Here is a 24,577-nt window from a genome sequence, read left to right on the forward strand (position 1 = left end):
ATGTTTTCAGATCTCAAAAGTGGTTCAATGTTGTGATCATGTCCCACATATCCGTGGTGTAGATCCAGCTATGCCTCAATATCAAATGAATGGGAAAGATGGGCAGCGTCTAATTTTATAAATTTATTCAGTGCTTATCGTTTCCATTTATGGATCAGAATGTGGTATCATTAATCCAAAAAATGGTTATGCACCAGCAGTATTGTCTCATACAGTATACAGGCGAATCTCAGAAATCCACAAAGCACTTTACTTGATTTTAATGTATGAGGTAAATGGCACAATACACTGTATGGCAACGTTCCAGTTCATTTGCTGAATTGTTCTTGAGTTTCATCTGTTTTTTCACAAATAAAATGAAATATATAAGTACGTAATAATTTCCTTTTTCAGAATCAGACCTGCCTAATTCTCATTTACAACATTTGTTTTTGTGTTTAATCGGCTAAATTACACATTCTGTTAACATATGACCCCAAAGTTATCTGTCTTGCAATTTGTATTCTGACATTTCAGATTTACATATTAAGTAGTTTGGTAGTAGTGATCTACTTTTTCAAAGTATATTTCTCTTATTGGTAGCTTAACTTCTTCCAGTGTAAAGTAATTGGTAGCTCGGTAAACTATATATTTTTTAGAGTAGCTTCCCCAACACTGAGTTTCATACATGCTTGAGTTTCTTTTGTCAGTAGATCCAGGGTTAGAAAACTGCTATATTTGTCATTCATTTGTATTCCCTTCACATCCAGAACTCTTTGCCTCATCCTGTATGCTTAAAGAGGCWCTCCCCTCTGGCAAGTGGAGCTATGACAGTTACCTGGGACTTGAAGTCTTTCAAACCCTCTTTTCTCTTGTTCTGGTGAATCCTCTGAGTGCACCTGACTGACGTGTTATTTCAAAGATGAAAGCCGAAAGACATCAAAAGGGAAAACAATGTAAAAAATACACAAGAACAGACTGAAGCATGCTGTTCTTTTACACGGTGGTAAGACCTCATGCTGGACTCAGGAATGCCAGTGCTTTAATGAGAACTGAGGGAGTTGACTCACTATGGTTTTTTCCTGCAATGTAGTCAGTCATTCTCTAAGACAGCAAAAAAATATATATATTTCAATAGTTCCTATAGTGTATTGCACTTGAAGCATCTCTGCTGTTTAACAGGCTATAGTTCTAAAGTTACCAAAATGCCCTTAGGGGCTTCAGACTGTGACAATACTTTTTTCACAGAGCTTTGACAACATATGGGGTCTGTCCAGACGACAATCTCCGCCACACGCTTACATAACGCTGCTTCTGCTTCTCTCTGACGCTGTGCTGTGTAGACAGAGACAGAAGCTCCACCAGGATATATAGCTAGTCTACTGTGGCTCTGTTACTGTGTAGTGCCTGTAAAGTTGTGGTGGCTCTATAAGGACAGACATTACCATAATGTAATGGATGGAGTGAAGGTCTCCAACTGGGCTCCACCGTACGTCGACTGCTGTTAGACGAGCAACAGCGACAGGTACTTATTATTCCACATTGACTTTCAAATGAGCTACCATTGTGCATTTTCGCAGCCTGGACGTTATTTATGATCCACACACAGTGGGTGGGTGATTGGTTGAAAGCCGAGAGTTTTAGCCAGAGGTAGCTACATGATGAGTAAAGTCCAGCACACGAGAGCCCTACAATTCAGGTGTGTGTGTGTGTGTGTGTGTGTGTGTGTGTGTGTGTGTGTGTGTGTGTGTGTGTGTGTGTGTGTGTGTGTGTGTGTGTGTGTGTGTGTGTGTTGTGTGTGGTGTGGCGCGCGTCTGTGGGAGTGGGTGGTCAACATCTGAGGACAAAACATATTTTTGGGGATCTGTTTACATTCACATGAGTGACCTTGGGAACAATAGGGAATGGAGTGATTGTGCAGCAGAAGTGTTTACTGAAACAAAGGAAACAGTCATTGGAAACAGCTGGGGTATTGGAGAGCGTAAGCCATGTTCAAGTAGAGCTTTGGATGGATTAATACAGCCTCCTCTATTACTTCCAGGGTTAGTTGTTATCCACACAGCAGTGGTCAGCTAAGCACAGGCGCTCGAGTTTGAGAAGGAATCTTCTTACCCTGGAATGGGGATTACCCCCCCCCCCCTCCCATCACTTTGAGTACATGTATCTATTAGAATATGTCATGGTCTTTCTGCAGTATTTCTCCATTCATTTTCCTATTGTCACTAAAGAGGATTTCTCAGAGGTAGTTTGTTGTGCTGAGTAGGCTCATGGCAAATGCTGAAACTGTTCTTCCTGAATGACAGACACTGTCAGTGTTCTCAGTGACTGTCATTGTCTCGTTTAGGGTGCATCCAAGGAGGGAGTCGCACAGTGAGTAAAAAGACCCCATAGGAGGCATCTCTGGGTTTGTCAGACACATCACAACTAATCCAGACAGTTGCCAAGCCAAGATGGGATTTGAATCAAGCTTCAAATAGCAGCTGCCACTGCATAACTGGAACAAATAGAAGTCAGAGAAGCAGAACATAACATGAAACAACAAGAGGTGCCTCAGCTCCATAGGTGACAATACTGTAGTTAATGGGCCGGGACAGGTGTGTTACAGCTTGTATCTGCTCAGGGCTTTTATGTCTGTGTAGCTAACTGCTGTATGCTACGGGTGCAGTGTTGTGCACCCACCCCACCCCACCCCCTCCTTATCCCCTTCTCGCCCCTTCTGGTATCCCAAGCCGAACAGGAGTAATCAGATGAGAGGCGGAGTGGGGAGGCTCACGTGGGGACACAGCGTCTACCAGGGATTAAAAAACAAGAATCTTGATTGAAGTTCCACTAGTCTCACTCTACAAGCGGGTTAAATGGGAGAGAGAGAGACAGATACAGAGAGAGAGAGGGGAAGAGGGAGAAAGGTACAGAGGGAGGTACAGCAGTGAGAAGGAGTGGGAGGAATAAAGAGCGAGAAAGGGAGACAGCGCAGTGCTGGGCGGCAGGGGGAATTAGTGTGAGGGAGAGAGAGAGAGGGGGGAAGACAGGAAGCGTGCCACAGCCACTGAGCCAGAGACGCAGGGAGAGGAAGACAGAGAGGCCATGAGCAGCAGAGAGGGCAACAGGGGGAAGCAGTAAGGATCACAGCGCGCTAAGACGGAGAGTGAGGGGGGAGGACCAGGAAGAGAAAGAGAGAAAAAACAAAGGGATACAATCAGAAACAGGCTTGGACAGGAAAGGGGAGCGAGTGGGTGGGGGTCTGAGGAGAATTAAGCGGAAGAAAGTTTTMGAAAGAGAGGAAAAGAACGGGAGAATGAGAAGTCAATGAGAAAAACATTCCATGTGAATGTCAAGGGCAGGAAGCTGGAGGGAAAAAAGCTAATTCTTTAAGGAGTCTTCCTCTGTGGCTGCTGGACTGCTTCCATCATGTTCTCAGACATCAGAGCGCCTGGGGAGCACAGAGGCTTTCAGCACAGCAACCCTCATCTCAACCTCTGGCTCCACAATAGATTCAGGGCCCATCACAGCGACATGGGACTCAATGGGCAGAGCAGGCGGACTGATGCCAACCTTACCTATCCCAACAGGACCAAAGAGGTAGGCTTTAAATCACAAGAGGTAATCAACAATATACATGGGAAGGAAAGGATGGGTCCCCATTTGAATGGACTGGGACTGGAGGAGCTAGATTTAAGAAGCCAAGTTGGCAGTCCTTCCAGGTGGAGCCAGGTCCCGTCTCCAGAGCYAGGCCTGAGACACAGCGCATCTGTCAGGAACCACTACACAGAACGCTCCTTTGTTTGGAACCACCGCCAGACGTTACCACAGCCCTCAGTCAGGAACTACGTGACTGCCCCCGCTCCACCAACACAGTTCAAAGGTCAAGACAGCTGTAAAGTGCCTGTTTGTTTGGAGGACCAGCTTTGGGGTTACCCCAGACAGACCTGTCAGAGAAACCTTCATAAATCCAGCTGGGTGGATTCAGCCACAGCCAAACAGGGCTTACCCAGACACCAGAGTTTTGGTTCTACCTTGAGTTCCACCCCAAAAAAAGTCAGAAACATCCAGAGAGACTTGACTAGACCAGTAGGCGGACCAGAGACCAGAAGAGAACAGAAATACTTCACTAAACCTGTGGAGGGTTACAATGGACCCAGCTCTCTGCATGAGGTCATATTCTCTACAGAGGTTCCTCAGAGAAATATGGGAGGTCCCACTCTCCGACCCCAGCAGAGTCCCAGTAAGCCCTGTCCCACCCCAGAGGATGTCCAGACCAGGCCCGCCAGCGGGCACCATGGCTCCAGGAGAGGGCCAGGGCTGACTGGGTCGAAGAGGAGCCACCGGAAGGTGGTCCGGGATCAGATCCGGAGAGTGGTGGAGAACCTGGAGGAGGTTCTAGGAGGCCTGAAGGACATCCATCAGGAGATGAAGGAGGTAAAGACGTTTCTGTTTGACTATAAGTTACAGATAGGGTCTATCTTTGATGGGAGGATTTAAAGCTGTTTCTCGTGCAGAACTGTGGTATASTGGTAACACTCCCCGGCACAAGTCACATGTACAACGGAGATTGGGGTTCAATCCCCGCATCCCACTGTTCTGATTTCCAAACTGTCTCAATAAGTGTCAAATACTTGAAAAAAAAAGTTGTTTTGGGAGGGGATAGTGAGCAATACCCTGGTATTGTCATATAGCCTTCAAAATATTTCAGCTGCTTTCTTTGATGTTCTTTTGATATTTGTATAAACATATTATCATGCTATTTCAGGTCCTGAAGGGACTGTGAAGAGCAGTTGTACAGTGTGTTACTTTTGCACTCCYCAGAAAGAGTATAATACCAGCTCATACGTTTGATAATTTAACATGCATTAAAGAGGCGTCTGAATTGATATACACTGTTATACTGCTTGCAAAGCGTCTCTCCACCACAGTGTTACAGTCTTATCTATGAAACAGCATAGAAGTGAAGATTTCACTGCATTTTTAAAGGGAGGAAGTGGTGTTTGCTGGGCCGTTCCACCCATAGAGAATGATAGAGATAGCATCCCTATATCGTTTCCAATATGACGTCTGTTTATTTTATTTCACCTTTATTTAACCAGGTAGGCTAGTTGAGAACGAGTTCTCATTTACAACTGCGACCTGGCCAAGATAAAGCACAGCAGATCAACACAAACAACACAGAGTTACACATGGATAAACAAACATACAGTCAATAATACAGTAGAAAAAGTCTATATACAGTGTGTGCAAATGAGGGAGGTAAGGCAATAAGGGAGGTAAGGCAATAAATAGGCCACAATGGCAAAGTAATTACAATATACCAATTGAACACTGGAATGGTAGATGTGCAGAAGATGAATGTGCAAACAGAGATACTGGGGTGCAAAGGAGCAAGATAAATAAATGAATAAATACAGTATGTGGATGAGGTAGTTGGATGGGCTGTTTACAGACGGGCTATGTACAGGTGCAGTGATCTGTGAGCTGCTCTGATAGCTGGTGCTTAAAGCTAGTGAGGGAGATAGGAGTCTCCAGTTTCAGTGATTTTTGCAGTTYGTTCCAGTCATTGGCAGCAGAGAACTGGAAGGAAAGGCGGCCAAAGGAGGAATTGGCTTTGGGGGTGACCAGAGAGATATACCTGCTGGAGCGCGTGCTACGAGTGGGTGCTGCTATGGTGACCAGTGAGCTGAGATAAGGTGGGGCTTTACCTAGCAGAGACTTGTAGATGACCTGGAGCCAGTGGGTTTGGCGACGAGTATGAAGCGAGGGCCAGCCAATGAGAGCGTACAGGTCGCAGTGGTGGGTAGTATATGGGGCTTTGGTGAAAAAACAGATGGCACTGTGATAGACTGCATCCAATTTGTTGAGTAGGGTGTTGGAGGCTATTTTATAAATTACATCGCCGAAGTCGAGGATCGGTAGGATGGTCAGTTGCTTTGTTGCAAAATAGGAAGCCGGTTCTAGATTTAATTTTGGATTGGAGATGCTTAATGTGAGTCTGGAAGGAGAGTTTACAGTCTAACTAGACGCCTAGGTATTTGTAGTTGTCTACATATTCTAAGTCAGAACCGTCCAGAGTAGTGATGCTGGACGGGCGGGCAGGTGCGGGCAGTGATCGATTGAAAAGCATGCATTTAGTTTTACTTGTATTTAAGAGCAGTTGGAGGCCACGGAAGGAGAGTTGTATGGCATTGAAGCTCATCTGGAGGTTAGTTAACACAGTGTCCAAAGAAGGGCCAGAAGTATACAGAATGGTGTCGTCTGCGTAGAGGTGGATCAGAGAATCACCAGCAGCAAAAGCAACATCATTGATGTATACAGAGAAGARAGTCGGCCCGAGAATTGAACCCTGTGGCACCCCCATAGAGACTGCCAGAGGTCCGGACAACAGGCCTTCCGATTTGACACACTGAACTCTATCAGAGAAGTAGTTGGTGAACCAGGCGAGGCAATCATTTGAGAAACCAAGGCTGTTGAGTCTGCCAATAAGAATGTKGTGATTGACAGAGTCGAAAGCCTTGGCCAGGTCTATAAATACGGCTGCACAGTAATGTCTCTTATTGATGGCAGTTATGATATCGTTTAGGACCTTGAGCGTGGTTAAGGTGCACCCCTGATCAGCTCKGAAACCAGATTGCATAGCAGAGAAGGTACGGTGGGATTAAAAAATGGTTGGTGATCTGTTTGTTGACTTGGGTTTCGAAGACCGTAGAAAGGCAGGGTAGGATAGATATAGGTCTGTAGCAATTTGGGTCTAGAGTGTCTCCCCCTTTGAAGAGGGGGATGACCGCGGCAGCTTTCCAATCTTTGGGGATCTCAGACGATACGAAAGAGAGGTTGAACAAGCTAGTAATAGGGGTTGCAACAATTTCTGCGGATAGTTTTAGGAAGAGAGGGTCCAGATTGTCTAGCCCTTATGATATCCAGTGGAACAACCACTTTACAATAGTGCATCTAACTCTTGGGGGGGGGGGGTAGAAGGATTACTTTATCCTATCCTAGGTATTCCTTAAAGAGGTGGGGTTTCAGGTGTCTCCGGAAGGTGGTGATTGACTCCGCTGACCTGGCGTCGTGAGGGAGTTTGTTCCACCATTGGGGTGCCAGAGCAGCGAACAGTTTTGACTGGGCTGAGCGGGAACTGTACTTCCTCAGAGGTAGGGAGGCGAGCAGGCCAGAGGTGGATGAACGCAGTGCCCTTGTTTGGGTGTAGGGCCTGATCAGAGCCTGAAGGTACGGAGGTGCCGTTCCCCTCACAGCTCCGTAGGCAAGCACCATGGTCTTGTAGCGGATGCGAGCTTCAACTGGAAGCCAGTGGAGAGAGCGGAGGAGCGGGGTGACGTGAGAGAACTTGGGAAGGTTGAACACCAGACGGGCTGCGGCGTTCTGGATGAGTTGTAGGGGTTTAATGGCACAGGCAGGGAGCCCAGCCAACAGCGAGTTGCAGTAATCCAGACGGGAGATGACAAGTGCCTGAAGACGTAGGTCTTCCTTTTGTTCAAGTGGGAAATGGCAGTGTGGAGTGCCATACATATTGCATCATCTGTGGATCTGTTGGGGCAGTATACGAATTGGAGTGGGTCCATGGTGTCTGGGATGACGGTGTTGATGTGAGCCTTGACCAGCCTTTCAAAGCACTTCATGATTACAGATGTGAGTGCTATGGTGTGATAGTCATTTAGACAGGTTACCTTGGTAAATATTGGTAAATATTTGGTAAATAGTATGGTATAGAGCTTATCATGAGGTGTTCTAACTCAGGCAAGCAGAACCTTGAAACCTAATATTAGAGATTGACCACCAACTACTAATTAACAAAGAGACACACCACCCCCCTTGAGCTTACCTTTCACTACCGTTCTGTCCTGTCGATACATAGAAAACCAGAGAATATTATCCATGTCCTTGTTCAGCCAAGTTTCCGAGAAACTTAGGATATTCCAGTTCTTCAGGTCCCGTTGATAGGATAGTCTCGAACGGAGCTTGTCCAGTATCTTCTCCAGTGATTATACATTCGCCAATAGAACAGAGGGTAGAGGCGGATTATTGACTTGTCTGTAGTTTCATCAGGGTTCCCCGCAAATCAGCCTTTATATTGTCGTCTCTTTCTCTTCCGAGTGTCGGGATTATGGCCTGGTCTGGGGTTAGCAGTACGCCCTCTGCCGCCAACTGATTGAAGTAGAAATCTTCATCCAAATCGAGGTTAGTGATTGCTGTTCTGATGTACAGAAGTTATTTTCGGTCATAGCAAATGATGGTGTAAAAAGTTCAGATCAGCGCAAAAAGTTGGTCAGGAGCCCGTAAAACAGCCTTTATACATTCCAACACCATTCTCTTTTGTTGGTAAACAAACTGAAAGGAATACATTCTGCCACTTGTAGTGTGTTGTTTGAACAGGTATAAAGCCAAGATTGCCGATTTACTGCCACCTGCAGTTATGGAGTTTCTTCTCACGAGTATATTCATTGGCTGATCCCTCCTGATGACCCAGATGGAATCATATGATCCTTCCTTAACCCAATAGACGTCCCACCCACTTGACTACTTCAAAATGGTGAAAGTCCTCAATCGTGCTGCCCATGCTAATACAGGCTTTTGGCTAGTAGAGGCCTCTATCATTCTCTATGGTTCCATCAAATGAGAAAACCTTCTGGGTAGTGTAACTTCGTCCATTTTTCCCCCCATCTCATTTTAACATTCTGTTATAAAGAGCACATGTTAAACTTAATGAAAAACAACTTTCCCATCTCAAGAAGTTAATTAAATACAAAAATTAAGTTCCAAATAAAGTTACAGGGTTGTTGATTTCCTCTTAAATCAGCCATAAATCCCTTTGTGACAAGGGGAATGGAAGCTTGCTGTGTGCAACAGGGAGGGGTAATTGAATGCAAACTTTACTAAATGAAATTGTTGAGACATTTCTAGCCTGTCTATCTATTGGTAACAGGGTTAATGTGTTATGCTTGACACGCTCAGTTTCCCATCATCAAAACGCCAAAAAATGGCCAAAAAGAGTAGAACCAGCTCACTGCTTTTACACTATGATTTGACTATTAAATGTTCAATGTTTATTTTGAAATAAATATTAAAGCAAAAGTTCAGTTCACGTAACAGGGTGGTTTTTGTATTTTATTTTATTAATCACTAATCACATTAAATAAATAATAATCTTCAGAAATKACTTTGTCAAATCAACAAAATAACTAGGGCTTTACAATGATGGTGAAAACGTTTTAGGGTTAAGTGGGTTGAAATCTTCTTAGAAGGGGTGAACAGAGGAACATGTTAAAATACTGAATTTGGGCACTTTAGCAAGTCTTTATTCATTTAAAAAAAAATCTGATGTATTAAATGTACCATGTGGTCAATATTAAAGGGCACAATTTCTATTGGTGCACAATTTCTGCTTAAAATATCAAAGATACGCAAAAGGCGCTCTTTTCGTGGAACGACCCTGCTATGCTCCATTTACCTAATGTTTGCAATGTTTTAAAGTGATGCTCAGCAGCGGTACCCTCTCCTCTCCAGTCCTTCCACCACCAGATGCTGACAGGGGAGCAGCTGGAACCATGCTTTTAATCCATTTATGGAAACGCCTGAGCCCTGGCTCATATTCTCATCCCATAAAAGTGACATGTAAATCGGCCCCTCTCACGTTATCTTGCTGCATTACTGTACTGTATATGGCACTCCTGCCGTGCCAGGTGGAAAGTTCCGCATAAGTGCAGTCCGAGAGCAAGGGTATTCCACGGAGGTATTGCAAATGATAGTAGAACGTTAAATAAATGTATGGAGTAACATCCAGCGATGCTGCTCTTATAGTGTGGTGCAAGGAAAATCTCTTACTGGACCAGATGGTCAGGGACCTGAAGGAAGACACCAGAGAACTTGAGTAGTTAAGTGAGAAAAACAATTAGCCTAGCAACAGCACGACCACACACAGCAAAGGTTGAGGCAGATCAAACATTTTCTCCATCTAATTTTCTCGCATCTCTCCAGCTCCATCTCTAACATGTATCTTAATCTCTTTCACAGGTGGTGCAGCAGATTGAGCTGCTGACCTCGTCCATTGACCTGAGTGAAGGGGAAGCCAGTCCCAGCCTGCCCAGCGACAGTAGCTCCACCTCCAGTGGAGTCGCGATGGGCAGTAGCCATCAGAGGCCCAGAGGCCCAGGGGGTGAGGAGACCAGGCAGGGGGACGCAGCTCTGTCCTCCCTCATCAGGACTAACTCACCCCAGCGTCACAACCCTGCCTCCAGCCCGGTCCGCCTCCCCCACCAACTTGCTCCCAGGCCTCACAGGAGTAGCCCTGTTCGCCCTCCCACCCCTGGTCTGTCCCCCATCAGTACCAACCCACCTCACCCCAACACCCATGATCCCTCAGTCAAGAGCAAGAGTTTACATTACCCCCTCAACCCTGCCTCTAACTCTGCTCTCTTTCACATCCTTGGACTTTCCCCCCATGAAATAAGTCCCCTTCCTCACCCCTCTGCTCTCGGTCCTTCTGTCACCTTAGAAACCCAAACAGGGTCACCCATGAGGTCACCTCTCCCTGTCAGCCCACCCAGAGCCCTTAAGACCCAGACCATGGTGGAGGGAGTGAGGACAACATCTGCTAAATCACTGAGGCTAACCCAGGGCCAGACAGTCCCACATGGCCCAGGGAGAGTTCCAGGGCCCAAGGGCCGCAAGCCGCCTCCTTACCCGCACGATGGGCACTTTGATCRGGGGGCAAGTAAAGGCAAGGACCCCAGGAAGGCTCCCCCGTATCCTGTGAAGAGAAGACTGCTCTCGACCACGGTGTGAGAGGGAGGTGATTGGATCAATGGAGCAACTGCCACAGAGCTGAGGGAGCAGAGGGTGATTTAAGGCTCACCAACTTGAGCAGAGTCCACGTTTCCAAGGTGATGAGAGGTGTCTCAGGGTAGGTATATGTCAGCAGAGTTCTGCTGCATTTGTGCTGACACCCTGTCCACTTTTCTGGCTTGGCTCTGACCAAGGATAAGAGACAGGATAAGAAACAGCAACACCTGGCTCGGCGCACTTGTAACTACTAGGGCCCGATGTAGATGCCCACTTAGCAGAATGATGACAACCAAATAGGAAGTGAGAGCATCTCTTTGGCGTACCATGTCTCTTGGCTGACTTGGTCACCCAGTGCTTGGAAGTGTGTATGGGGGAGATGGGGGAGAGGGGGACAGAGACAGCGGGGCAGCTGGCCATTAGTCCTACCCTTCAAAGGGCCCTTGGTGGTGATGCCTAACCCAATCCTCCTCATCCACAAGCTCCATCTGTTCCCTGTAAATGTCAATCAGGAAATACAGAGGAAGAGAGAGAGAGAGATGGGGGAACGCAGTCCAAACTGTCCGAGAGCATTTACAAGAGAGAAATGATGACGCWCTCATCGGGTCGTATCATGGTGCCTGTAGTTCAGAATCAATCTGCCTGTATCACAGTGGTTGTAACGGGCCATTGCATGTTGTAGATCATTTGTATTTGTAGTTAATTTGATGCCATCTTGTGGACTTGACATGTACTTCAGCAGATACATTTGGACTGGAAACATTGTTCTAATCAGGGATCTTAGGAATACCTTCCAATGCAATTTTTAGATAATGTTGGCTATGTTTTCTGATGGGAAGTTAAAAGTCAACAGTTATAGTAGTAACAGATGGCCAATAGTAACGACCTGTTCATAAACTGAACAAAAATATAAATGCAACATGCAACAATTTCAAAGATTTTACTGAGTTACAGTTCATATAAGGAATTCAGTCGATTGAAATGAATTCATTAGGCCCTCATCTATTGATTTCACATTACTGGGAATACAGATATGCATCTATTGGTCACAGATACACAACATGAACAAAAGTATGTGGACACCTGTTCGTCGAACGTGTCATTCCAAAATCATGGGCATTAATATGAAGTTGGTCCCCCCTTTGCTGCTACAACAGCCTCCACTCTTCTGGGAAGGCTTTCCACTAGATGTTGGAACATTGCTGCGTGGGCTTGCTTCCATTCAGCCACAAGAGCATTAGTGAGGTCGGGCACTGATGTTGGGCGATTAGGCCTGGCTCGCAGTCTGCGTTCCAATTCATCCCAAAGGTGTTCGATGGGGCTGTGGTCAGGGCTCTGTGCAGGCCAGTCAAGTTCTTCCACACCGATCTCGACAAACCATTTTTGTATTGACCTCGCTTTGTGCACGGGGGCATTGTCATGCTGAAACAGGAAAGGGCCTTCCCCAAACTGTTGCCACAAAGTTGGAAGCACAGAATCATCTAGAATGTCATTGTATGCTGTAGTGTTAAGATTTCACTTCACTGGAACTAAGGGGCCTAGCCCAAACCATGAAAAACAGCCCAGACCATTATTCCTCCTCCACCAAACTTTACAGTTGGCACTATGCATTGGGGCAAGTAGTGTTCTCCTGGCATCCGCCAAACCCAGATTCGTCCGTCGGACTGCCAGATTGTGAAGCGGGATTCATCACTCTGGAGAACACGTTTCCACTGCTCCATAGTCCAATGGCGGCGAGCTTTACACCACTCTAGCTGATACTTGGCATTGTGTATAGTGATCTTAGGCTTGAGTGCGGCTGCTCGGCCATGGAAACCCATTTCATGAAGCTCCCGACAAACAGTTATTGTGCTGGCGTTGCTTCCAGAGGCAGTTTGGAACTCTGTAGTGACCAAGGACAGACAATTTGAATGCGCTATGCGCTTTAGCACTTGGTTGTCCCGTTCTGTGAGCTTATGTGGTCTACTTCTTCGCGGCTGAGTCGTTGTTGCTCCTAGATGTTTACACTTCACAGCACTTACAGTTGACCGGGGAAGCTCTAGCAGGGTAGAAATCTGACGAACTGACTTGTTGGAAAGGTGGCATCCTATGACGGTTCCACGTTCAAAGTCACTGTGCTCTACTGCCATTCTACTGCCAATGACGTGGTTACATGTGGTCTGCGGTTGTGAGGCCATGTTGGACATACTGGCAAATTCTCTAAAACGATGTTGGAGGCAGCTTATGGTAGAGAAATTAACATTCAATTCTCTGGCAACAGCTTGGTGGCCATTCCTTGATTCAGCTGGCCAATTGCATTTTAGAGTGGTCTTTAACTGTACCCAGCACAAAGTGCACCTGTGTAATGATCATGCTGTTTAATCAGCTTCTTGATATGCCACATCTGTCAGGTGGATGGATTATATTGGCAAAGGATACATGCTCACTAATAGGGATGAAAACAAATTTGTGCACAAAATTTGAGAGAAATAAGCTTTTTATGCATATGGAACATTTCTGGGATCTTTTATTTCAGCCAGTTGTGGAAAAAATACCCAATTGTCATACTTGAGTAAAAGTAAAGATAACTTAATAAAAAATTACTCAAGTAAAAGTGGAAGTCACCTAGTAAATTCTACTTGAGTAAAAGTCTAAAAGTATTTGATTTTAAATACACTTAAGCAGTGGCGATTTCAGCATGTACATCTTGATTGGGAAAACAAAAACAAAACAAAAATGAGGATGCATGCCAGCAAAGCCACTACACTACACAACACAACACTAAACAATACATTAATCGCACTATAACGGTGACAAACGGTGCCCACAAACTGTTAGGGCCTACATAAAGCTGTCCCAACAGCAGAGTCCCAAAAGCAGTCCCAACACCTTACCACTGCTACACCTGGCTATCAGCGGAGCCTTGTCTGGCAGCGGAAAAGTTCATTCAGTCTCATTTACTGCCTTTTAAAAAAACATAGCTGATATGGCTGACTTTCTGAAACAAATGTGGTTTCTATTGACAATTGAGATGTACAAACTATCGCATAAGGGGACGACAAGCGGCTAAGAGGCAATCCATAATTTCGATTAAGACATTAATGAGAGAGCTATGACGGACGTAGTCAATATAACTATTTGTTCAGCACTTTTGAAATGTACAGCGATAGAATTCAGAACTTGGGCTGTTCTCCCTGTTCACCAAGTCAGAACCGTAGGATAAATAAAGGGGGCATATAAGCAGACAATGAAAGCGCTTACAATATTCGATGATTACATTTCTCTAAAATAGGTTATACACAACCAAGTCAGAACAGTAGGCAAAATTAAGAGGGAAAAATAGACCAAATGATTAGGGTGATGCACATAGGCTACTAACAGCTTACTACACAACATACACTTAATATTACTTTCTTAGCTACAGTATACATATCTCCCTGGCATATTACATAATTTATGCAGCAGCATACAATACATTTTTGAACAGGAAGGTCCTTCGTGGGCAAATTTTTGCATCAAACTTTGTCATCAAAATCTGCTATTCTCTGGATTTATGGTGCTTTCAAGACAACTGGGAACWCGGGGGGAAAAACAAGGTTGAATCATGATGATATCAGTGATCTTCAGGTCGTAGCTCTAGAAAGAGGCCTGAGTTCCCGACTTACAATTCCGAGATGGATGACCGTTCAAAATGTATTTTCCCAGTCGGAGCTAATTTTTTCCCGAGTTCCCAGATGTCTTGAACTCATTGTAGTCAGATTTCCCAGTCCGAGTTAAGTTGTTTTGAGCGCGGCACAAATCATGCTTCATTGACAGCATGGCCAATGTTGAATGTTTATAATTTTAAGCTTGGAAAAGAGACCCTGAAACCCAGACTTGGGACCACACAATCACTCCACTGAATAGCAGGCTAGTGATTGCTTTGCAATGCTTGCAGTTAGCCACTGATTCCTTCCAAACCACTCATTGTTGAATTTGCAACGTCCGACTTGTTGTGTAATGTTGATGTCCAATGGTCGATGAGCACCGATATGTTTTATCTATAAATTCTCTTCATTATTTCTCTTCATATGACAAGGCTTAAAAAAGATTTGCCAGTAGATTGTCGACTTGATTCATGATGATGACTGCGAGCAAAGATTTTGAAAGTATGATGTTGACATGATCAGTCCAATCAAAGGTACTGTAGATATAACATGATTTGACTTAATTTTATCTGTGGCCAATGACCTTGAGCCTTCTTGGATGGGCACTTCTAATGTAACTCTATTGCAGCACACAAGGGGCTTGAATTTTCAAGCTGACAGAACACTGAGCCAATCACGGCGCAAGTAGAGAACATTACCAACCCCTACGCTACGTAAACTCAGCAAAAAAAGAAACGTCCTCTCACTGTCAACTGTGTTTATTTTCAGCAAACTTAACATGTGTAAATATTTGTATGAACATAACAAGATTCAACAACTGAGACATAAACTGAACAAGTTCCACAGACATGTGACTAACAGAAATTGAATAATGTGTCCCTGAACAAAGGGGTGGTCAAAATAAAAAATAACAGTCAGTATCTGGTGTGGCCACCAGCTGCATTAAGTACTGCAGTGCATCTCCTCCTCATGGACTGCACCAGATTTGCCAGTTCTTGCTGTGAGATGTTACCCCACTCTTCCACCAAGGCACCTGCAAGTTCCCGGACATTTCTGGGGGGAATGGCCCTAGCCCTCACCCTCTGATCCAACAGGTCCCAGACGTGCTCCTCTGGGATTGAGATCTGGGCTCTTTGCTGGCCATGGCAGAACACTGACATTCCTGTCTTACAGGAAATCACGCACAGAACGAGCAGTATGGCTGGTGGCATTGTCATGCTGGAGGGTCATGTCAGGATGAGCCTGCAGGAAGGGTACCACATGAGGGAGGAGGATGTCTTCCCTGTAGCGCACAGCGTTGAGATTGCCTGCAATGACAACAAGCTCAGTCCGATGATGCTGTGACGCACCGCCCCAGACCATGACGGACCCTCCACCTCCAAATCGATCCTGCTCCAGAGTACAGGCCTCGGTGTAACGCTCATTCCTTCGACGATAAACGCGAATCCGACCATCACCCCTGGTGAGACAAAACTGCGACTAGTCAGTGAAGAGCACTTTTTGCCAGTCCTGTCTGGTCTAGTGACGGTGGGTTTGTGCCCATAGGCGACGTTGTTTCCAGTGATGTCTGGTGAAGACCTGCCTTACAACAGGCCTACAAGCCCTCAGTCCAGCCTCTCTCAGCCTATTGCGGACAGTTTGAGCACTGATGGAGGGATTGTGCGTTCCTGGTGTAACTCAGGCAGTTGTTGTTGCCATCCTGAACCTGTCCCGCAGGTGTGATGTTCGGATGTACCGATCCTGTGCAGGTGTTGTAACACGTGGTCTGCCACTGCGAGGACGATCAGCTGTCCGTCCTGTCTCCCTGTAGCGATGTCTTAGGCGTCTCACAGTACGGCCATTGCAATTTATTGCCCTGGCCCCATCTGCAGACCTCATGCCTCCTTGCAGCATGCTTAAAGCAGGTTCACGCAGATGAGCAGGGACCCTGGGCATCTTTCTTTGGTGTTTTTCAGTCATCAGAAAGGCCTCTTTACTATCCTAAGTTTTCATAACTGTGACCTTAATTGCCTACCGTCTGTAAGCTGTTAGTGTCTTAACAACCGTTCCATAGGTGCATGTTCATTAATTGTTTATGGTTCATTGAACAAGCATGGGAAACAGTGTTTAAACCCTTTACAATGAAGATCTGTGAAGTTATTTGGATTTATACGAATTATCTTTGAAAGACAGGGTCCTGAAAAAGGGAGTTTATTTTCCGCTGAATGCCCCACCACCACAGAAAGCACTGAGCTAGGCTGAAACACCTGCATTTTGGAGCTACCTTACTCAAGAAAGCAAAAAAGAGACCATGTTTGTGTTATGCTTTATTAACTCAACGATCCCCCCAAAAAATGTTTTACATTGTTTGCAAACTGTCCAAAAACGTTATGCACATCAAATTTCGTCTTTGTGTAATAGCTATATTTTCATATGGAACGTAATAATGTTACATTGGATAATGTAACTCATGGCTATGGAATCTGCTGAACTGAAAATGTGTGCCCTAATAATATAAAACAAGAGCATGAAATCAGCACTCAGAACTCTGAAAGTAATCCAAGCTGAAAACCATCAAACCTGAGCATGGACAGCAGTGTGAAATCTTAGCAAGGACATTCTGATCAATTAGCTGTGTCAAAACAAAACATGAGAACACACATTTCACATTCCCAGACAACATGACTTTTATTGGAGCACATTGTGATTTAGAAAGCCAAGGGGTAGAAAATAAAATATTTAAAAAATAAGTGCCCGGTGGTATTTCCTTTTGGGAGCYAAGGGACTCCACTATCAACGCTGAGTGAGGGCCTCCTCTAGACAGACAGGGATGAACCTGGTATGTGCTGGCAAGCTAACTATCCTCTACATCAAGGCAATATGTCTCTAATCCTGGTGGGCCAAGTAAGCATCTGTTCTAAAGCTCCACCTAGCTTCATTAAGACTGTTGGTAGGAGTGAGAGAGGGAGAAAAACTAAATCAACTGCATTGAATGATGATTGGTTGGTTGAATCAGGTGCTCTATCTAGATCAAAAGAACAGATAAACTGGGGCTCCATGCTCTACAGTGTCTGTACTAACCATTCACTTGCTTAGAGAAGAAGCAGATTGGAAAAATGTATATCTGTTAACGTGCGCACGATGAAGACAAAAGATTACTCACATTTCCCTGGCTTAGCATAAGACCGATAAATCCTCTGAACCTATATCTCTCTACACCCTTTAAGATCAGACATCCCAAGATGCATTCTCATACAGTATGGAACATAATGAATTTTCCATATAAAGCCATAATCCTCAACATAAAAAAACAATAGATTTATTCAACAGCATAGCTGTCACTCATTACTGTATCGTCCTTCGTGCTTGAATATCGTCCTTCAATTGCCACTGTTGTCGACATTAGAGCACAATGGCCTGCCTTGAGAACACGCCTGGATGTCACCATTTGATGATATTACAACAGTCATTCGGATTTCCAGCCAATCAAAGCTCATCGCGTCGTGTCCGGCCAATAATAGTCAGTTTGGAGAGCTCAGCGCGGAACTTCCCATCTTTGTGGGTCACTGGAAGGGTGATGGGAGAGGAAACGAGTTACTACAACATCATAACACAAGTACAACATTCAATGAAAAAACAACATTCAGTTGTGGCATACCACAATTTAGCAGGGCCCCCCTGAAATGTTTGCAGTTTGACAGCAAATTTCCTGTAATTCTATATTTTTGGCCATGGCTTATAACGTGATCATATGCTATGGGGGGGAGGGGAGGGGGGGGGGGCCCAACTCCCTCCTCCAAAGATATTATTACCCATGGCCCCACCCCCCACGGAGGTATATGCTAAGCCAGTGGTAGTAGGTTGTTATAATCTTCAGATTGCTGTTGTTGACATTGTGCCAAAGTATAGATCCATCATCAATTCTATCTACTTTTGTCGCAAACGCTTCATTCCAGACAAATAGGTCAAAAACAAGAAGAGTTTTGATCTGTTGTGACAGACATATGGGAATGCAGTAGCTCAGCAGCAAGCAGACTAGTCATCTCACCTGTAGAATCCCCCACAGTGAATTCATCTTCCTTCAAAGTCACATCCCTCTGTCCTCCCGCCGCAGTCTGGGACTGTGGAGACGTTGACGGGGAGAGATGGGAGCAGGGGATTGACGAGAAAAGGGATAACAAACAAGGGGATGTAAGTGTGAATGGAAAAGAGAGAAACTCATCACGACAGAGGCAAGGAGAGTTACAGTGGAGTGACAAGGTCGAGGAGACGCTCTGCTTCTCAGGAGTGCTGGTTATTTTTATCCCAATGTTTAGTGAGTGTTGTTTTTTTCTCTGTCTTTTCACAGGGGACAGTGCCGTCAGGAGGAGAAGTTGAACGGTTCTGTTCTGACGACAGCGTCTGTCTGAGGCTTTGTCCTTGCGAGGGAGAATGGTCAAGAAGAGGCCTGTGGGAGAGCAGTGTATGTGCGGCGATGTACAAAGCCTCCTCGCCTGACAGACTCCTCAGAACAGTGTTTCCCTGTATGGTGTTTCGGTAAACACTGGTGGGTTGCCATTGATTTGTGTGAAGATGTGGCAATAAACTGCGTCATGACTACAAACATCAGTCTAGTTTACATAGTAGATCAGAGGGAGATATAAAAAACTTATGGTGGGACGGACACAGCACAGACTGGTTTAAGAACCACTGCCTTAGAACTCTGTGTGCAACTTACATGTGATGTGACACTAGTCTGAGAGTTGTTTGTACTCTGAACACAGCAGCATTCACTTGGGAGAAGAATACATGGTTAGATCTGAATGCAACATGGTAACAATGTACTCTCTGACTGCAATAAAATGTTCTCTCAAATACCTACAGTACCAGTCAAAAGTTTGGACACACCTACTCATTCAAGGGTTTTTCTTTATTTTACTATTTTCTACATTGTAGAATAGTAGAATAATAGTGAAGCCATAAGAATTAGGAATTAACACATATGGAATCATGTAGTAACCAAAAAAGTGTTAAAAAAATCAAAATATATTTTATATTTGAGATTCTTCAAAGTAGCCACCCTTTGCCTTGACAGCTTATGCGCACTCTTGGCATTCTCTCAACCAGCTTCATGAGGTAGTCACCTGGAATGCATTTCAATTAACACGTGTGCCTTGTTAAGTTAATTTGTGGAATTTCTTTCCTTCTTACTGCGTTTGAGATAAATAGTTGTGTTGTGACAAGGTAGGGGTGGTATACAGAATAGCCCTATTTGGTAGAAGACCAAGTTAATATTATGGCAAGAACAGCTCAAATAAGCAAAGACAAAAAACAGTCCATCATTACTTTAAGACATGAAGGTCAGTCAATTCGGAAAATGTAAAGAACTTTGAAAGTKTCTTCAAATGCAGTTACAAAAACCATCAAGCGCTATGATGAAACTGGCTCTCATGAGGAACGCCACAGGAAAGTAAGACCCAGGGTTACCTCTGCTGCAGAGGATAAGTTCATCAGAGTTACCAGCCTCAGAAATTGCAGCCCAAATAAATGCTTCAGAGTTCATGTAACAGAAACATCTCTACATCAACTGTTCAGAGGAGACTGTGTGAATCAGGCCTTCATGGTCAAATTGCTGCAAAGAAACCACTACTAAAGGACACCAATAAGAAGAAGACTTGCTTGGGCCATGAAACATGAGCAATGGACATTAGACTGGTGGAAATCTCTCTTTTGGTCTGAAAATTTGAGATTTTTGGTTCCAACCGCTGTGTCTTTGTGAGACGCAGAGTGGGTGAACGGATGATCACCGCATGTGTGGTTCCCACAGTGAAGCATGGAGGAGGTCTGATGGTGTGGGGGTGCTTTGCTGGTGACACGGTCTGTGATTTATTTAGAATTCAAGGCACACTTAACCAGCATTGCTACCACAGCATTCTGCAGCGATACGCCATCCCATCTGGTTTGCGCTTAGTGGGACTATAATTTGTTTTTAAAGAGGACAATGACCCAACACAACTCCAGGCTATGTAAGGGCTATTCAAACAAGAAGGAGAGTGATGGAGTGCTGCATCAGATGACCTGGCCTCCACAATCACCCAATCTCAACCCAATTGAGATGGTTCGGGATGAGTTGGACCGCAGAGTGAAGGAAAAGCAGCCAACAAGTGCTCAGCCTATGTGGGAGCTCCTTCAAGACAATTGGAAAAGCATTCCAGGTGAAGCTGGTTGACAGAATGCCAAGAGTGTGCAAAGCTGTCATCAAGGCAAGGGATGGCTGCTTCAAAGAATATAAAATATATTTTGATTTGTTTAACACTTTTTTTCTTCTACATGATTCCAGATGTGTTATTTCATAGTTGTAATATCTTCACTATTATTCTACAATGTAGAAAATAGTTAAAATAAAGAAAAACCTTTGAATGAGTAGCTGTGTCCAAACTTTTGACTGGTACTGTGTGTTGCCATGACAATCTATTTTATCATCTCTACCCATATAAAGCCCTATATTAGCTTTGATTTACAGTTGAAGTTGGAAGTTTACATACACCTTAGCCAAATACATTTAAACTCAGTTTATCACAATTCCTGACATTTAATCCTAGTAACAATTCCCTGTCTTTAGGTCAGGTAGGATCACCACTTTATTTTAAGAATGTGAAATGTCAGAATAAAAGCAGAGAGAATTATTTATTTCAGCTTTTATTTCTTTCATCACATTACCAGTGGGTCAGAAGTTTACATACACTCAATTAGTATTTGGTAGCATTGCCTTTAAATTGTTTAACTTGGATCAAATGTTTTGGGTAGCTTTCCACAAGCTTCCCACAATAAGTTGGGTGAATTTTGGCCCATTGCTCCTGACAGAGCTGGTGTAACTGAGTCAGGTTTGTAGGCCTCCTTGCTCGCACATGGTTTTTCAGTTCTGCCCACAAATTTTATATGGGATTGAGGTCAGGGCTTTGTGATGGCCACTCCAATACCTTGTCTGTTGTCCTTAAGCCATTTTGCCACAACTTTGGAAGTATGCTTGGGGTCATTGTTCGTTTGGAAGACCCATTTGCGACCACGCTTTAACTTCCTGACTGATGTCTTGAGATGTTGCTTCAATATATCCACAGAATTTTCTTTCCTCATGATGCCATCTATTTTGTGAAGTGCACCAGTCCCTCCTGCAGCAAAGCACCCCCACAACATGATGCTGCCATCCCCGTGCTTCCCGGTTGGGATGGTGTTCTTCAGCTTGCAAGCGTCCCCCTTTTTCCTCCAAACATAACGATGGTCATTATGGCCAAACAGTTCTATTTTTGTTTCATCAGACCAGAGGTAATTTCTCCAAAAAGTACGATCTTTGTCTCCATGTGCATTTGCAAACCGTAGTCTGTCTTTTCCATGGCGGTTTTGGAGCAGTGGCTTCCTTGCTGAGCGGCCTTTCTGGTTATGTCGATATAGGACTCGTTTTACTGTGGATATAGATACTTTTGTACCTGTTTCCTCCAGCATCTTCACAAGGTCCTTTGCTGTTGTTCTGGGATTGATTTGCACTTTTTGCACCAAAGTACGTTCATCTCTAGGAGACAGAACGCGTCTCCTTCCTGAGCCGTGTGACGGCTGCGTGGTCCCATGGTGTTTATACTTGCGTACTATTGTTTGTACAGATGAACGTGGTACCTTCAGGCGTTTGGAAATTGCTCCCAAGGATGAACCAGACTTGTGGAGGTCTACAATTTTTTATCTGAGGTCTTGGCTGATTTCTTTTGATTTTCACATGATGTCAAGCAAAGAGGCACTGAGTTTGAAGGTAGGCCTTGAAATACATCCACAGGTACACCTCCAATTGACTCAAATGATGTCAATTAGCCTATCAGAAGCTTCTAAAGCCATGACATAATTTTCTGGATTTTTCCAAGCTGTTTAAAGGCACAGTCAACTTGGTGTATGTAAACTTCTGACCCACTGGAATTGTGATACAGTGAATTATAAGTGAAATAATCTGTCTGTAAACAATTGTTGGAAAAATTACTTGTGTCGTGCACAAAGTAGATGTCCTAACCGACTTGCCAAACCTTTAGTTTGTTAAAAAGAAATGTGTGGAGAGGTTGAAAAACTAGTTTAATGACTCCAACCTAAGTGTATGTAAACTTCCGTCTTCAACTGTAGCTTGCCAGTAAATCAGGATAAAAACATACCGAAGTCTAAAAATGTGTAGGTAGGTACATACAGTCAATGTAGAAGACATGTTTCCATTGGGATATGCAGTTCTACATCATTATCACTGAGACAGACAGAAGAGCACTTGAACCAGGAGACCAGAGGAGAAGACGGGTCAATGCTGCTGCGACAATATGCTGACATTGGACCTTATCTACTTTACACCACAAAACATGTTAGCAAAGATTGTGCTCCAATGCATTATTATGTAGAAATGCTGACAGGTGAGCAAATTACATGACCCATCTGTATATGGTGGATACTTACATATGCACTGGCATACTCAATCTTGGCTCCTTTCAGCTCAGCCTTGAACTGTGTGAAAAACAGGTAGGACTTCCCTTGGGGTCTATCAACATAGAGGAACAGAGAAATCAACACAAATGAAGATAGGGATTAAATCACTACTGATGTTTTATTTGATTTTTTCAATTTCACCTTTATTTAACCAGGTGGGCCAGTTGAGAACAAGTTCTCATTTACAACTGCGACCTGGCCAAGATAAAGCACGATTGTTGACTCTGCTATTAGTTATTCACTAGGCAAAGCCAAGATGAAACACTGGAACTGATTGACCTGAGATATCTCAGGTGAATGACCACCAAGCGACAGTTGAATAAGTCATTCAGTGTACATGGAAATCTCTGCAGTCTAACTTCTATTGTTCAGTGTGACCTCACACCAGGGATTACAGTTTACCTCCACAAAGAGCAGGAGAACAGACTGTCGTCCTCGCTCAGGCCCACACTCATCAGCCATTGCTGTTAAAACAACATAACATGAAAACCTGTTATTATAATATTATTATTTTGATCATGTATTCTTTAGGTATGTGAGTAGTATGGCACAGGTTGAAATGTACTTTCTGTTGATCTACTTTGGAATGTACTTTTAAACTGCACACTAAAACCTATGAATCAGTTTACCGCAGGTAGCATATGTTTCAACTCTAGACTAGAATGAAGTGTCCTATTTATTAGGTTGAAACAACCTAAACTTAGATCAGGATACAACCTACCTCGTTGGTTCCCCCTTGTGATGCATACGTGAATGAACATTCATATTCTCTCTGTGAAAGTAGGAGGAATTTAAGACATCTACATTTCTCTTGATTAAATTGAGCCTGGAATGATCATTAAAAAACAAAACACATTATTTATTTGTAGGCCTAAGTGTTTGGAAGTCAAATCGGATGTTTGGGAGTCAAACAATTTATAGCTCATTATTATTTCAAACATCTGCAATTTGTAATAAAACGGGACACTTTATTTTCACATGCATAGGCTACTATTGTATATTTGTGATTTAACAAAAAGACAACATGGATTGCGTCTGTCGGAAAATGTAGATCTATTCTAGACCAATGAATAGCCTCCTTGTGGTACTCCGGTACTGAYGTGTCAGCATATCAGAGGTCGTTTCCTCATCATCATGCGACGACCAGAGACTTAAGAAAAAAATGTTTTATCTACATAGAGTTTCAATTATATGTAATTTGTGAGCGGTGCCATCATGTTCTTGGTTGTTATTTGAATTAGCTACCATATGTGAACCAACAGCAAGATAGTTTGCAGGGAACTATAACGTTACTCGGAAATTCGTATGCATATTTGTGCCACTTACAACATTACAATGCAACATACACGACTTCACTAGCTGTCTAGTAGTACAGTACTGTTTGTTGGCTGGATGTTGTGGCTAGCTATATTGCTTACCATTTTCTCAGAGAACGTGTGCACCATTCCGCCGGGTTTTACGTTGAATTCCACAGTTTGCGTTCGCTCATCGGCACTAGCCAATGTAACTGTTGACGTTACAACCAACAAAGCAAGAAATGCAAAGTTATTTTGCGCCATTTTGGTCTGCTGCTACTGACCGACAACTCGTGCGAGTGCTCTGCCGAGTGTTGTCAAAGGAACTCTAAATAATTCAAGTGATGAGGGAATTCGGGAAAAACACGCGTTTGCTCTCAAATACGCGAAACTTCCTGATATTTTCAAATACAAACACATATGTGGTTAAAG

General features: G+C 44.0%; 2 protein-coding genes across 3 annotated transcripts; one reads left to right on the forward strand and one right to left on the reverse strand.

The window, feature by feature from the left end:
• The first annotated feature begins 2,760 nt into the window (after window positions 1-2,760).
• On the forward strand, window positions 2,761-18,969 carry LOC111952901 (uncharacterized). Its single transcript, XM_023971902.2, has 3 exons — window positions 2,761-4,395; window positions 9,994-10,882; window positions 18,715-18,969. Exons 1-2 carry the CDS (start codon window positions 3,388-3,390, stop codon window positions 10,762-10,764), a joined length of 1,779 nt encoding a protein of 592 aa, XP_023827670.1. The 5' UTR covers window positions 2,761-3,387; the 3' UTR covers window positions 10,765-10,882; window positions 18,715-18,969.
• Window positions 17,029-24,577, reverse strand: LOC111952902 (myeloid-derived growth factor). Of its 2 annotated transcripts, XM_023971903.3 has the most exons (6): window positions 24,269-24,576; window positions 23,572-23,622; window positions 23,253-23,314; window positions 22,821-22,902; window positions 18,415-18,487; window positions 17,029-17,932 (listed from the first exon to the last, which is right to left on the reverse strand). In XM_023971903.3, the coding sequence occupies exons 1-6, from the start codon at window positions 24,407-24,409 to the stop codon at window positions 17,853-17,855; spliced, it is 489 nt and encodes a 162-aa protein (XP_023827671.1). In that variant the 5' UTR covers window positions 24,410-24,576; the 3' UTR covers window positions 17,029-17,852. The 2 variants fall into 2 exon arrangements, with proteins under 2 accessions (XP_023827671.1, XP_023827672.1); XM_023971904.3 differs by lacking the exon at window positions 23,572-23,622 and having other exon boundaries at window positions 24,269-24,577.

Source organism: Salvelinus sp. IW2-2015, linkage group LG26, assembly GCF_002910315.2.
Source record: "Salvelinus sp. IW2-2015 linkage group LG26, ASM291031v2, whole genome shotgun sequence".
NCBI lineage: Eukaryota > Metazoa > Chordata > Actinopteri > Salmoniformes > Salmonidae > Salvelinus > Salvelinus sp. IW2-2015.

Bases quoted from the DNA above. Each gene is read 5' to 3' on its own strand.
- LOC111952902 (XM_023971903.3), bottom strand. From the start codon at position 24,409: ATGGCGCAAAATAACTTTGCATTTCTTGCTTTGTTGGTTGTAACGTCA. The intron at 23,315-23,571 runs GTAGGTTGTATC...TTGTTTTAACAG, and splicing joins CACAAGGGGGAACCAACGAG to CAATGGCTGATGAGTGTGGG. The intron at 17,933-18,414 runs GTGAGATGACTA...TCACCCTTCCAG, and splicing joins CACTGTGGGGGATTCTACAG to TGACCCACAAAGATGGGAAG.